At 50.9% G+C, this 14,528-nt stretch overlaps 1 protein-coding gene across 4 annotated transcripts in view; it reads right to left on the reverse strand.

Moving 5' to 3' along the window:
• Positions 1-14,528, reverse strand: part of lsp1a (lymphocyte specific protein 1 a) — a 99,385-nt gene that overhangs the window by 29,429 nt on the left and 55,428 nt on the right. For all 4 annotated transcript variants that reach the window (XM_028796132.2, XM_028796133.2, XM_051923477.1 and 1 more), the window contains exons 3-6: positions 11,092-11,434; positions 10,903-11,000; positions 6,356-6,602; positions 5,385-5,525 (exon numbers count right to left, since the gene is read on the reverse strand). In XM_028796132.2, the coding sequence (XP_028651965.2) occupies positions 5,385-5,525; positions 6,356-6,602; positions 10,903-11,000; positions 11,092-11,434 (829 nt within the window). The remainder of the gene's footprint in view (positions 1-5,384; positions 5,526-6,355; positions 6,603-10,902; positions 11,001-11,091; positions 11,435-14,528) is intronic.

Below are 14,528 nucleotides of genomic sequence, written 5' to 3' on the forward strand. Positions count from 1 at the left end.
GAGGAGAGGTGTGGCAAAGTGGAGATGACCAAGGTGTGACTGAAACATCTCTGAGATGGTGTGGAGGCCTGCACGCCGACTCTGGGATCAACAAGGAGAGGCAAAGGCGGGCAGAGAGGGTCCGGTGATTTGGAGAGTGCAAGAAATATTAAGGAACAAATGGAGTCGTGAGCAGCAAAGTTCAGGGCAGTGACGCAGGAAGGACGTGTGTTGTGGTGGTTGTGGTAGTTCACTGCCCACTTTGCCGATTCTCATGATAATATTGGTGGTTGCAGTCTTAAAGACGCACGGGGGGACAGAAACAAACCTTTGTCTATTCCTCCGTGGCACTCGAAAAGGGCGAATCCACAGCAGCATTAAGAAACAGAGAAGGACGGTTGCTAGGTAACTGCCATAGGGGGTGGGCTTCCTGTGTAGTGCAGAGAAAGCCCAGTGATGCGGACAACGGGGCAGAAAACTAAAAGAAAGTCTCGTCACTAATAACGGGACACAAGCGAGCAGCCGCAGGTCCTGACCGTTAGGCCACACTTTGGCCATTGAAGGCCTCTGACAGTGCTGGGGCATCGCTGGCCTGCTGTATTTAGTGTTTCGTTCCAACAGGTGGCACACGATGCTAATGGAGTCCTCGCTAGGCGTTCTCTTTGGTGCATTTCCTCAGAATTCTCTAAGTGCCATCACAGGGTCCTATTGTGGCCTAATGTGCTGACCCCTTCAAGCCACCCGCCCATCAGCTTGCCCACTAGTGACAGGTGTGGGGTGACAAAAGCCGTGTGGGTGCAGGACGTCACATGACACACCACACACGTATGGACAGACGATGGCTGATGGTTTATTTCAAGGCTTTGTCACTAAAGGCGCATGCTGGCATTGGGACATCGGTGACAAAGGCACAGACATGAAGGGCTCTGGACGGTGGGGGTTTGATGTCAGGGAAACCAACTGTGTCACTCAACTAATGGCTGCCAGGCCGGGTGACGTTCTTGTAAATATTTAACGGGCCGAGTCGAGTCGTTTCCATGGTTACCCAAACAGCACATTGAGGATGGAGCTCCGCGGTGACGCAGGTGACAAAGGACTGCCCCCCCCTCCTTGTTTGTTCCACTGTGTTGCTGTGCCATCCAGTCAAAGGCCTGCCTCCCCCCCGCCCTCCATTTCACCCCTCGTCGACCTCGGTCTTTAATTCACTCGTCGGTTTGCATTCATAAGAAATGTTCAAATATTCACAGATGTGCCACGGCTGCAAATGTTTGGCTCTTTTTGACCAGTTTTCTGTATTTTGTCTTTTCTGTGCGGTTTGCTCCCGTAATTGTATTCCAATAGTAACAATCAAATGACAAGTGGACTTGACACGGGTTCAAATGACCCCAAATGACGTGAGGTGGCAGCTCCCTCAGTGTGGCGATGAGAAGTCAAATGATAAATAAAATGAGGATGAAGAAGACGAGTCACACCTCAAACAGCTGACAGACACGGCTCAGGGCTCGTCTAATGGCGGTCCCAAACCCCACCCAGAGTCGAGGGCTGGCACGGTCACCTAATGCCTCTCTGATGACCGGTGACATGTAGACGAATGACATCACGGCCAGGTTTTGCCTTCCCCACCGCCATCTTGTGCCAGTTGCATTTTGACTTGTGTCTGAAAGGACATCCTCTGTTGTTGTCAGCTTGTGTTTTGATGAACAATTATATGGAGACCACCAGCTGGAGCCCCAAACCATTCTGCTCTCTTTGTCTTTAATAAATGCCATAATAGAGAGACTGGCATCCCAACAGAGATGGCTGGCGATTCCCTGACTGAATGAGATTCCATAATGGAAGGATGTGGATGGACAGTCAGAATGGTTGCTGGTACAGTGCATCCAGAAAGTATTCCCAGCGCATCACTTTTTCCACATTTTGTTATGTTACAGCCTTATTCCAAAATGGATTAAATTCATTTTTTTCCTCAGAATTCTACACACAACACCCCATAATGACAACGTGAAAAAAGTTTACTTGAGATTTTTGCAAATTTATTAAAAATAAAAAAACTGAGAAATCTCATGTCCATAAGTATTCACAGCCTTTGCCATGAAGCTCCAAATTGAGCTCAGGTGCCTCCTGTTTCCCCTGATCATCCTTGAGATGTTTCTGCAGCTTCACTGGAGTCCACCTGTGGTAAATTCAGTTGACTGGACCTGATTTGGAAAGGCACACACCTGTCTATAGAAGGTCCCACAGTTGACAGTTCATGTCAGAGCACAAACCAAGCATGAAGTCAAAGGAATTGTCTGTAGACCTCCAAGACAGGGTTGTCTCCAGGCACAAATCTGGGGAAGGTTACAGAAACATTTCTGCTGCTTTGAAGGTCCCAATGAGCACAGTGGCCTCCATCATCTGTAAGTGGAAGAAGTTCAAAACCACCAGGACTCTTCCTAGAGCTGGCCGGCCATCTAAACTGAGCGATCGGGGGAGAAGGGCCTTAGTCAGGGAGGTGACCAAGAACCTGATGGTCACTCTGTCAGAGCTCTAGAGGTCCTCTGTGGAGAGAGGAGAACCTTCCAGAAGGACAACCATCTCTGCAGCAATCCACCAATCAGGCCTGTATGGTAGAGTGGCCAGACGGAAGCCACTCCTTAGTAAAAGGCACATGGCAGCCCGCCTGGAGTTTGCCAAAAGGCACCTGAAGGACTCTCAGAACATGAGAAAGAAAATTCTCTGGTCTAATGAGACAAAGATTGAACTCTTTGGTGTGAATGCCAGGCGTCACGTTTGGAGGAAACCAGGCACCGCTCATCACCAGGCCAATACCATCCCTACAGTGAAGCATGGTGGTGGCAGCATCATGCTGTGGGGAACTGGGAGACTAGTCAGGATAAAGGGAAAGATGACTGCAGCAATGTACAGAGACATCCTGGATGAAAACCTGCTCCAGAGCGCTCTTGACCTCAGACTGGGGCGACGGTTCATCTTTCAGCAGGACAACGACCCTAAGCACACAGCCAAGATATCAAAGGAGTGGCTTCAGGACAACTCTGTGAATGTCCTTGAGTGGCCCAGCCAGAGCCCAGACTTGAATCCGATTGAACATCTCTGGAGAGATCTTAAAATGGCTGTGCACCGACGCTTCCCATCCAACCTGATGGAGCTTGAGAGGTGCTGCAAAGAGGAATGGGCGAAACTGGCCAAGGATAGGTGTGCCAAGCTTGTGGCATCATATTCAACAAGACTTGAGGCTGGAATTGCTGCCAAAGGTGCATCGACAAAGTATTGAGCAAAGGCTGTGAATACTTATGGACATGGGATTTCTCAGTTTTTTTATTTTTAATAAATTTGCAAAAATCTCAAGTAAACTTTTTTCACGTTGTCATTATGGGGTGTTGTGTGTAGAATTCTGAGGAAAAAAATGAATTGAATCCATTTTGGAATAAGGCTGTAACATAACAAAATGTGGAAATAGTGATGAAGCGCTGGGAATACTTTCTGGATGCACTGTATGGAAGGACAGACAGAGACTGCTTCCCGGGACCGCATACTCCATCTATACACAGGGTGACAACATCCCTCAGGAGGTTAGTCCCATTTTTACACCAACAAAGCATGCTGGGAGCTGTAGTCCTGATGGGCAGCCCTGTCAGGGTACCTGAGTGCCATCAGGGGGAGCTTCAGGGAAACACTATAGCGACTGTGAGGGGCTTCAGACATGCAATGCTGTGGTGCCAGAAGAACTCCAGGGTCCAGCATCAAAGAAGCGGCCTCCTCCACATCAGCGAGTCCGAGTCGGGAGGCCATGGACAACACACTCAGAGGAGGAGTACAAGGAGACGCAGCTGCCATGTGGAGTATCATGTGGCTCTGTAGTGACTTGGGATGTTGTGACTTGAATTAACCCTTCATTTAATCTCAAATCTTTGTCATCCAGGCTGTGTTGTGGCGCCCCCTTGTGGCCACACCTCTGCTGGTCTCACAGAGTAAAATGGCAAATCATCTCCATGTGACACCCAAACGGCAGATGCTTGCAACATCCAAATTAACGTTAGGCAAAGGCAGGATGGCGAAAGGCTTCACAGCAGAAATTTCATCACAGGCGTTGCTCAATGCCATTGAAGTGTGGCAAGCGTTTGTGTTATGGAGGAAGACTTTGGATAACACAAATGAATAAGTCAGTAGAACAGACAGATACAGTTTACCCACAATCCACACCAGCATAAGCAGGTTAAGAAAATGGACGGACTGGCATGGCCTGGTAACCAAAGACCCTTACTAGAATGGGGGGCCAGTATGATGGAGGGACAGGGGGAGGCGAGGCAGCCTGCCGGGACTTCAATGCTCTCCTGACACAATAGGGTGCAGTACTCCTGGGCTAGACTAGCATTATGCACACCGGCAGGGCATGCTGGGAACTGTAGTCCCATGAAGAATCCCTGAATGGTTCCATGGATGCTGCAGGGATTAATGATCCCTAAATTATGCAGCTTCAGTCCATTCCTGCAGGCAATGCCTTGGCATCAGAAGACGTCCCAGGGGTCCCGTATAAAGCTGAGTTATACTTCTACACTGTAGCTGTGCCATTGAAAGCAGTTTATACGCCACACCTGAACACTAGATGGCAGTGTTTGTAGCAAAATGCATGGCAGATTATGCCATCTAGGACCACCACTCGTCTTTCTTCCACTGGTCAATGTATTTATTCCTGATATTTTTCCACGTCTTTATACGTTTGCCGACTTACAAACCAGAAGAAAATGGAAGTGCGCTTCAGGAAATACGAACTACAACAGAAGAATTAAGTGGACAGGACTGGTGAGCTTTGCTGGGCTGAATGGCCACGTTGTCACCAAACTGGCCAATCAGAGTCCTAGGGGTGTGTGTGGGGTTCACGTCAAGGCGGCGCATCAGGCTACACTGTGGGTACATCATAGGCCACATGGGCGACAGCATGCCAATGGCATATAAACCAGCCTTAAATGGAGCCACTGTGCCTCACCCAGGTGAGGGGAAAGGAATCACAAAGCATGAAGCTGGTGGGCAGGAAAACCACAGCCCCAGAAAGTCTCCAGGACTGAACCAAGAAAACATGTCAACAAAGATGTCATTGGTGACGCGCCCGCTAAGTGGCACCGCTGCCAACATAGCCATTTCAAGGCATCATCCACCACTACTGACAACACCCATCTGTTTACTGAACCCACGGATCCACTGGCAGCAGGACCCTATCCGAGCAAGACTCGGGCACAAGGCAGGGCGCCAGTCCATCACAGAGTGAATGCACAGACCCTCACCACGGACAACTAGACTGGGCAAATGGGAAATTAAAAAGGACCAATGGATGGGAGTACCACTGCTGTACTTATGGGCACCACCAGGGAGGGCATCTCGACCTCATGAGCACATGCTGAGCTTACCTTAAACGTGGGGCTCCTGGGGCTCAGTGGGCAGAAGACCTCCTCGCCCTCGCAGCTCGAGATGCTCAGGTTTTTGAGCCTCTTCTCGGTGGCCTCCTTCCTCCGTCTCTCGATGTCCTGCTTCATCCGTTTTCTCTCTTCCTGCAACAACAAAAGGAACGCGATGGGGATCAACTGGTGAGCAACGAGTGGGAGACGATTGTTGTCTTTGGGGGTCTCTCATCACATCAGGTACAGGGCAGAAACTGGGTGCGGTGTGGCGCTATATATGTTCTAGTAAGTCACTGCCTTACACGCTCACGTGTGTCTCTCCAACTGTTCCATGTTTATACATTTTATTTTGTCACATTCTTATGTCTAAAATATAATATAATATAAGATCCCCGGATTCTTTACTTGCGAGGTGGCAGCGCGATCAGCGGACCACCGTTAACGAGGGGGGTTTACAATGCCTTAACCGTTTAAACGGTGCCACGCGTATTTCTCACTCACACTTTCATCATCTCACCTTCACTCTGCACTCTTAACCCTTAAAGTGCCAGCCATAGCGGCTCTTCCGAGTGACGCCGTAGGGGAGACGTCCACATGAAGACCCCTGACTCGTTTAGATGTGTAAACAGATACTAAGTGATTTTTGAGAACCCCCCACAGGGTTTCTGATTTTCCCAAATGACTCCCGCTGCAGGTAAATAACCCCTCGGGCTCAGTTCAGGTCTTCTTCATCTGCTGTGCCCTGCTAGGTCGCCTGCCGGCCATTAAACGTTTCTGTTTTGTCCACATATTAAGGTCAAAGCACCAATTTAATCAGCAGTTGGGAGGGAACCCCTGAAAGGTCCCTTCCCAGAATGAAATGGTCCTTTGCCAATACGAGGGGCCACACGGTCCCACAATTTACCATTATAGACCCGTTATTATCAAGAGCATGCAGGTGTGCCCACCCTTGCCCCTGCCCGCTGGACCTCCAAGCTCACCTCCTCCTTCTCCTGCCTCTCGAGCTCCTCCAGCTGCCTGCGCCGCTCCTCTTCCTCACGCAGCCGCCGCCGCTCCTCCCTCCTCTTCTGCAGCTCCTCCAGCTCCATCTCCGCCTCGGCCTGCTTCAGCCGCAGACGCTCGTACTCCTGGCTCTCCTTCTCTTCCAGGCTGCGGCGGATCTTCTCGAGTTTGGCCTCGGCCTCGGACATGGCTTCTTGCTCGTCCTCTTCAGACTGGCTCAAGTGCCTGGAAGGGAAGGAGACTCCAGTTCAGTTGACTTTTGTATAGCGCCTTACACCGACTGCAGGCACCAAACCCACATTTACAAATCACTAATGACGGGCTGGCGCCCCCATCCAGATGGCATTCCCGCCCCTGCCATGGATACGCGGGTTAGGAAGATGGATGGAAGGACGGATTACTGCAAAATGAGGACACACGCATTTAAACAGACGGGACTGACTGCTGATTAGCATAAATGGAAGCTAACAACGTCCGTCGATTCATCGAGCGTTGAACCTCCGGCCGCTGACCCCAAAGGAGGGGCGGTCAGGGCGCAATCAACGGCTTTGTACCACCCAGCAATGGCAGTCACCCGCTGATGAGGCTTAATGCGAGGACGACGTGCACGCCAACTGTGTCACTCTGAGAAAGGCGCTATATTAAAGAGGGGCCGACTGCTGCTAAGCTATCTGTAAACTGGCATCACAGAATGGAGGACGAGAGGCGGCGTCCACACATGCGCTCTACCGATAGATCGATAACCGCGACGCTTCAGACAGACGCTCAAGTGTCGCAAGTCGCTTTATGACAGTGAAAGTTACACGTTTTATATATCTTCATCATCATCATCATCATCAGATACGGAAACAACAACAAACGTTCTTATACAGGAGGAGTAAATCCAAGACTTCCTAGCATTAGAATGACCTGATAAGGTGAGATAAAATGACAGGACAGCCGCCCACTGTGCTCGCCAAGGCCAACAGTAAGGACTTCCTGGGACAGGTGGGCACACAAGAGCCCGGTCAGGACCCTCTGTTCAGCTGCTTGGTCAGGCTGTGTGGACTTCCCTCAGGTTACAACGGGACTGCAAGGGCTGCTCCGGGCACAGGTGGTCTGCTGTGCCGCTGCCGCTTGAGCAAAATCAACACGCGGAGAGTGGGAGCCAATCAGGAAAGACCCTGTGTGTGTGTGTTGGTACAGGTACCACCAGTAATTGCACTGCCATGTCACTCTGTGCCCCTCAGTGTGTCTGCTGGATGTGTGACCCCCTTAACCCCCTGCCGTTATCCATGTGTCCTGTGCCCAGCCTACCACCCAGCATGCCTTTGTATGTGTGTGACTCTTGTACTCTTCTAGCTTTGTCTGTGTCCCCATCTGAGTGCCCCCTGTGGTAACACTAGTGCCCCTCTCAGAGCCTCAGTGCATGTGTGTGCGTGAACCGCCTCTGTGCCCATATGTGTGTCTGTCTGCACAACACTTTGCATGTGTGACTCCATCCGCCAGCGGAGCTCTGCTCAACGTCACCCGTCTGTGTCACTTGTCACCCTTATCAGGCGCATCCTATGCTGCTGTTGTACATTGTGCTCTGAGATGAAAGGCACTATAAAAGCAGTCAGCACACACACTCAAGTGCACATGTGTGTACCACTTTAGCTTTACAGATGGCACGGCAGAATGACATCAGCACTTACAGTTCCCAAAGACGGCGCCCTCCACCGGTGCTCCGATCTCCGATGTTCCTTCACCCTGAAGGACCTTAACAGTCCAGCGTTGGCACAGAGGGTGACATCTACAGACCACCTAAATAGGACTTACAGAAGGAGAGCCCGTGCTCCACAGTGGTGGTCTGGCCAGCTGTCCTCAATTTAGTGACCTGAATGATGTCACTTATGCATTAAGTGAACACACATTGGTGGTTAGGTGGTGCCAGCAGTGGGATTTTTCTCCGTGGCGTAGCCGCCTTGTGAGTATCGTGCCAGTTATTCAGCCTCACTGCGCCCTCCAGTCGAGTAAGAGGGGCCGAAAGCTCAAGTGCACATAGCACCCAGCCTCACACAGTTCGCTGATTCTGCTTTCCCACCCAAAAACAGAATTAATGGACTGCCACCCCCTGAGGAAATAGCCAAAAAAAAAACTAAAGATGAAGAAAGGAAAAGCCCCCCCGGCCAGCCATTCCACTGGCTCAGCACTGCCCCCTCTGGCTGGGGCTGCTCAATAACAGCAAGCAAGCAAGGAGACAGGAGGCCGAAATTACCTGAGGGCGAAGTAAGAGGACGACGTTTTCCTCTGGGCGGCCATAGTGACGAGTGACTAAGTGACTGAGCGCCTTTCATCCTGAGGTCACTTTCAGGAAGGAAACTGAGCAGAAAGGAAATGAAGAAAATAACGACGAGCTTATCAGGCCGCGCGCCAGACGTCCGTCAGCCCGTCCGCACACCGCTGGGCGTCCATGAAAAGACAAGAGGGCAGCGCCAGTCAATGCCACCTTGGCCTGGGGTGTTCCCCCCCCCCCCCATTATAGGGGCAGTCACTGTCCACCTAGTGTCCACTTACAGACACGACACACCTTCACGCCAAACTCCAGAGCTGCCTATCTGGCTTCTTCCTCAGAGGAGTGTGAAGAATCAAAGACCTGAAACTGGAGAGGTGCCCGCTGTCCACTGTCCAGGGACAGACCGATGGCCACACGAGAGTCCCTGAGTAGACACAGCCCCCCAAAGCCTCTGGCTCACCATTGGAGCTTCTTGCTGCCCTCCACTCATCACCCTGACCAGTCAGAACAGTCCACCCTAACTGTGAAAGGCACTATACAGTGTAAGAGCGCTACAAATGAGTGGCTTTGTGACAAGCAAATCAAGGAATGACCAGTGGGTTAACAGAGGGGGCACAAGGCCCCAGAGACAAATCCTTCTGGGACAGAATTACAAGTGGCACACCAATAGAAAGTGACCCTTGAGCAGTGAGGCCACAGCAAAGGAACATCGTGTGACAATCAAAGTCATCAAATGGAGTGGCACAGCAGTTCAAGGTTCTACCTCATAACTACAGTGACCCGGGTTCAAATGCCAGCCTTGTCAGTGCCACGTTCAGTTTGCACATTCTCCGCATGCCCAGGACGGCCCTCTGCTCATCCCCCATATGGGTGGTCTGGTGACTGGCCTGACCAGTGCTGGTTCAAGTGGGGTTCTGCTCACCCACCAAACAGGTGACCCGCTGGACCTCAGTGTGTCACCGCAAAAACGCACTGTTTGACGATCAAGAGTGGCACGCTGGTTAAAGATTGTCCCTCATCACTGCAGTGAGCCAGCCTGGTCACTGCCTGTGTGGCCTGTGTCCCCATGTCACTGGTTTCTTTCCTAAAGATGTGCATTTTAGGCTACAGGGCACTAAACTGGTAAGCGAGTGTGCCCTGCAGTGAGCTGGCATCCTCACCAGGGGTGGTCCCTTGTTTGCCCCCCTTATATTGGGGTGTAACACGTGGTTAGGAGACTTTAAGGACAGTAAATGATTTAACGTCACAGCTTGTGGCCAGAGGACACATGCAAGGTGCTGAATTAAAGGATGCTCTGTGACGTATAAATGAATCGATTATTAAACTAAAAAGGATGAATGGAAAAGGTGGCAGCGAGCCTCAGGACTCCCGTAGTCCAAGAGAAGGTCCAAGCTGAAGCACATTTTAGAAATTAAATAAAAAATAACATTGTGAGGGCGCGTCAGTGATGGCACTACGGCCACGTGGTGGGATTACCCGAGGGTGACCCTCATTGTCGAGTGCCCGAGCTGCTGGGCCAGGCCAAGGGGATGCCCACATAACACCTGGCTGTGGCAGATAGAGGGTCCTTTCCAGAGGGTGTCTGCCTGGGGGGATCACCAACCAGGGTCCCGAGCTGTTTCGTCGTGTAGTGGGTGCCACAACGCGCTGTACCAATGTATGTCCCCTAACCCGACCTTAGTAACACTGAAGAGGAACCTCTAAATAAAATGGAGCTCAGCATTCTGAAAAGCATGAAATGGTGACAGGACTTTGGGGGGGTCACCGAGAGGCGCTATATAAACGCCTTAATACTTCTTCTGTACATGACAGATGTGTATGATAAAAAATAACAAATTGTGATGAAATTAAAAATGTAAAAGACACCATTTACATGGCCCAGGCCTCTCTTCAGGGGGTCATTTAGCTGGGCTAAGCCCCCCATCAAATATCTTCAGCGCCCCCACCCCACCCATACTGTCGTCTACACTGTCACTTGTTGAATTTTTGGGATTTTATGACACCACACCCCCCTTTACAATTTCAGGTACACCCCCCCCCCTTTGCCATTTTGGTTTTGGGCTGGGAAATGAAATGACCACTGGAAGGACTGGGTCACAGGGAGGCGCTATATAAACTTAAAGGGTCTTAAAAATGTCTTCTGTATGTGACAGATTTTTTTTTTTTAATTTGTCTTGTCCCAACGCTGAAAGGCGCTATATACGAGATAGGTCCTTTAGAGCCCCCACCCCCCAGTTACATTTCCAAACCTTTCCATGTCATTTCTACCTCAATGTCCTCCTGCTCCCAGGCTCGTGTTCTTCCACCTCCTCTTGAGCCGCACTGCCGTTGGTCTGCTTGCATTGGATGTCCCGCTGCAGGAAGGCCTACAAGAGAGCAGAAGGGGTTAAGCACACAGCCACCTGCCCGCCCCCCCCCCCCCCCCCCCCCCCACTGGGACCCTCGACTTCACATCACCTCTCGGGTCGTGCCGCTTCCCGTCTCCTCACTCCAGTTGGCCATCTCTGATGCGGCCCTCGCTCCTTCCTTCCTCATCTGGGACCCCTGCTCCACTTCCCACTGCTCGCCGTCCACCTCTGCCCTTTGGGAGATCCGGCGGCTCATCTCCATCCTCTGGTGCTGCTCCTCTCCTTCCTGCGTCCCCCACGGCCGGCGAGACGACATCAGCAGCTCATCCTCGTCCTGCTGGACGTCCTCCAGACGCTTCTGCCGGTGCTGCTCCAGCCTTTGTGTCCAGTCGCTGAACCCCTCGTCCTCATCCAGTGCGCTTTGGAGGGAAGGCTTGAATTCGTCGTCATACCTGAGGCATCAAAAGCAAAGAGTGCGGTCAGAGGGACATCCAAAGCGAGGGCCAAAGGGACACTTGGTGTTTTACATCTGGGGGCCCCCCACACCCCCCACTAGCTCACAGTAACACTTATGGAGACGGGGGACTTTGGTCCAAAAACAGAGTTGTGTTTGAATCCTTTGGTTTGTTTTAGGACACTTTAGTGTCAGTGCAGGATGGACAGGCGTCCCGTCCAGTGGGGGCTCCTCTTTAACATTCATTCATTTTCATAAATGTAGGGGGAGCCCAAATGAGCACAAAGGCAACACCAAAACACCATAAAGAATTTAACCCAACCAGGTGCCCTCTTAATATGGCACCAGAACATTGATGAGCCCACCACTCTGGACCAGGCTGAACGGTCCGGTCGGAATACCCCTTGGACTGCCAGGCCACATGCAGGACATCTGTAAATGAGTCACCAAAAAAGCCCCACCTACTAAATGTGTGCCCGTGTCACCTCCTGTTAATACATAACAAGAGTGGCCCTGTAGTCACCAGGTAGGTGGCATCACCACCCTGTGCACAACCTGGAGTGAAGCCACTGTGCCCCCAAATGCAGGAGCCAACAATTTCTGTGCCATTTCCAGGGAATTTAATAATAATAATAAATATAATAATACACCCTGGTATTTATATAATGCCTTTCTGGCGCCCAGTTTGATGATTCTGATTGGTGCACCAACAGAAAGTGACCCTCGGGCACCAAATCCACAGCAGAAGAATCTCGTGTGGCACAGCAGTTAACAAGGATGCCACACTACCAGAGTGCCAAGGGTTCAAATCCCAGCCTGGTTGAGTTTGCATGGTGTGCCCACCGGAGCCTGGCAATGGCCTGCTTGATTGTATCTTACAATTCAGGGTGGCTTAGGTTAAAATGCCCGCCTGGTCAGTTTGCATGTTCCCCTTGTGCTCATGTCAGCCGTCTGCTGATCCCCCAGACACGTGGACTGGTGGGCCTTACAGCTTAAGGTGACTTGTGGGTGCAAGTCCTGGACTGGTTGGTGTGTGTGTGTTGTCCTTGTGCCCACTGGGGACTCCTACCAATTGCTCAGATGGATGGACTGGTGCGCTTGATTATGTCTTACAGTGCACAGTGACTTGGGTTCAAATCCTACCCTGGGCTGGCAGTTTGCCCCTTCCCTTCATGCCCAGGTCTGCTCATTCTTCAGACGGGTGGTCTACTGGGTCTCTGTGGGTCTTACAGCTTATGGTGACCTGGGTTCAAAAACTGGCCTGGCTGGTGTGTGTGGAGTTTGCATGTTCTCCTTGTGTTCACGGTGGTCTTCTACTCATCTAGGGGGCTGGTGTGCCCCATTGTGCTTTACAGCCAAAGGTTGGCTCCTACCTTGCGGTCATTGCTGCCAGGGTAGGCTCCAACTTTCCAGAACTTTAAAATGAAGCTTAAATGTAAAATTCTAAAATGTGAAATACATGAGCGAAAGAAGAGGAGAAACAGAGCAGTCACTTGATGTTAGGCACGTGGCATTCACCCATCACTCTCTCGATGCTGCCCACCGGCCACCTGACACACGACTGATGCCAGGGATGGTCATCAACTGGTCAGACCATCAGGGGGACAAAACAACAAATGAAAAGGGCGGAGCTGCGGCACATGGAGAGAGCTGGAAAGAGCAGTGGGCAACTGTGGAAGGCGGAGTCAGGAGACTGATGGGCGTGCCCATGCAAATAGGGGGCGTGTCCTGATCAGAGTGGCCCTAGGACACGAATGCCAGCCTTGAGCCCAGAGATGGAGACGCAGGCCACTGTGTCGTCATTCTGTCTGATGCTCGAGGTTAACTCTTTCACATTATATAGTGCCTTTCAGAAACTCATCATCCCAAATGGGAGAAAAACAAATTGATGCTTTAGATGATGAAGCAAGTTAATCATCGACATGATTTAGCATCTTACAAAAAGTATCCATCTGTATAAATGAAAAGAAGAATCAATCAGAATCAAAGCTTTGGACAAGAAGCAAATGAAGTGATTATATAGCGCCTTAAGGCAACGCTGCTTATGTTTACGTCAGGGTCATATACAGCATGTTAATATGCCATTCAGTCTTTAGCCAGTAGGGGGCCACACTGTGCTGTAATGACCACCAAGGATGTACAGGCTGGCAAACCCCAGTGCCCACCTTCAGCGTGCACACCATGTTCTGTTTAGCTCATTGGCTTTGACTCACTTCTACCAGGCTGGCATTCACTGTCAGCTTTACCTACAAATCTGGTGATCTTGGTGGGCAGAGATGTTCATCAGTGCCATCACGCTATGCCACCAATGAGTCTGCATACAAAACTCAATATAACTCTGAAAGACAGCATGAAGCTTGGGGACAGCCCAGGACACTCCATGCTGGCCTTCCATGGCAGAGGACCCATTAGAACAGTCTGACCATCAGAGTGTACTTTTTTAAGGTCTACAGGACACCATGCCAGGCAGAGGACAGGGGGCTCTGCCACAGGCAGCAGTGCTTTATACAAGGACTGAAAGGCACTTTATTATGGCACTTTCAGCTGGCAGTCTCACGGACAAGGTCACAAAGTGCCACTCTTGGTTACAGGCCATTGGCTGGAGAGAAGCCCCCAAACTCAGCCTGACTGTTTATGCCCGTCTTTGAGGTGAGGACCCCCCGCTTCCATTCATGCACTGCTCACCTCATCTGCCATCTTTGGCCTGCTCTCCTTGACTGACATGATACCCGTCGTCTGCCCCCGTGCCCTGGGTTTGTCAGTGATGCCCGCTCTCTCTGATTGGGGTTTGATTAGATTCTGAATGATGCCCGCTGCCTCTGTCCTCTCTCTCTCCACGCTGCTCTGCAATGTCTCAACTCATTTGCTGCAGGATGTCTTATATTTGGCATCTCCATGGTAACTGGTGGTTTATGTATCCTGTGTCTCCCACGGTAACCCAGCTGACCTTTGACTTGCACTTTGTAAAATTTAATAAAAATAAAGATTAGCCATCAGGCTATTGGTCAAGTGTGGGCACAAGAATGTGTCCTGATGCAGACGGGCATTCCATCCAGGGTTTGGTCCACTTGAAGGGACGGTTGGATGGAAGA

The sequence above is a fragment of the Erpetoichthys calabaricus genome, chromosome 2, assembly GCF_900747795.2.
Source record: "Erpetoichthys calabaricus chromosome 2, fErpCal1.3, whole genome shotgun sequence".
Taxonomy (NCBI): Eukaryota; Metazoa; Chordata; class Cladistia; order Polypteriformes; family Polypteridae; genus Erpetoichthys; species Erpetoichthys calabaricus.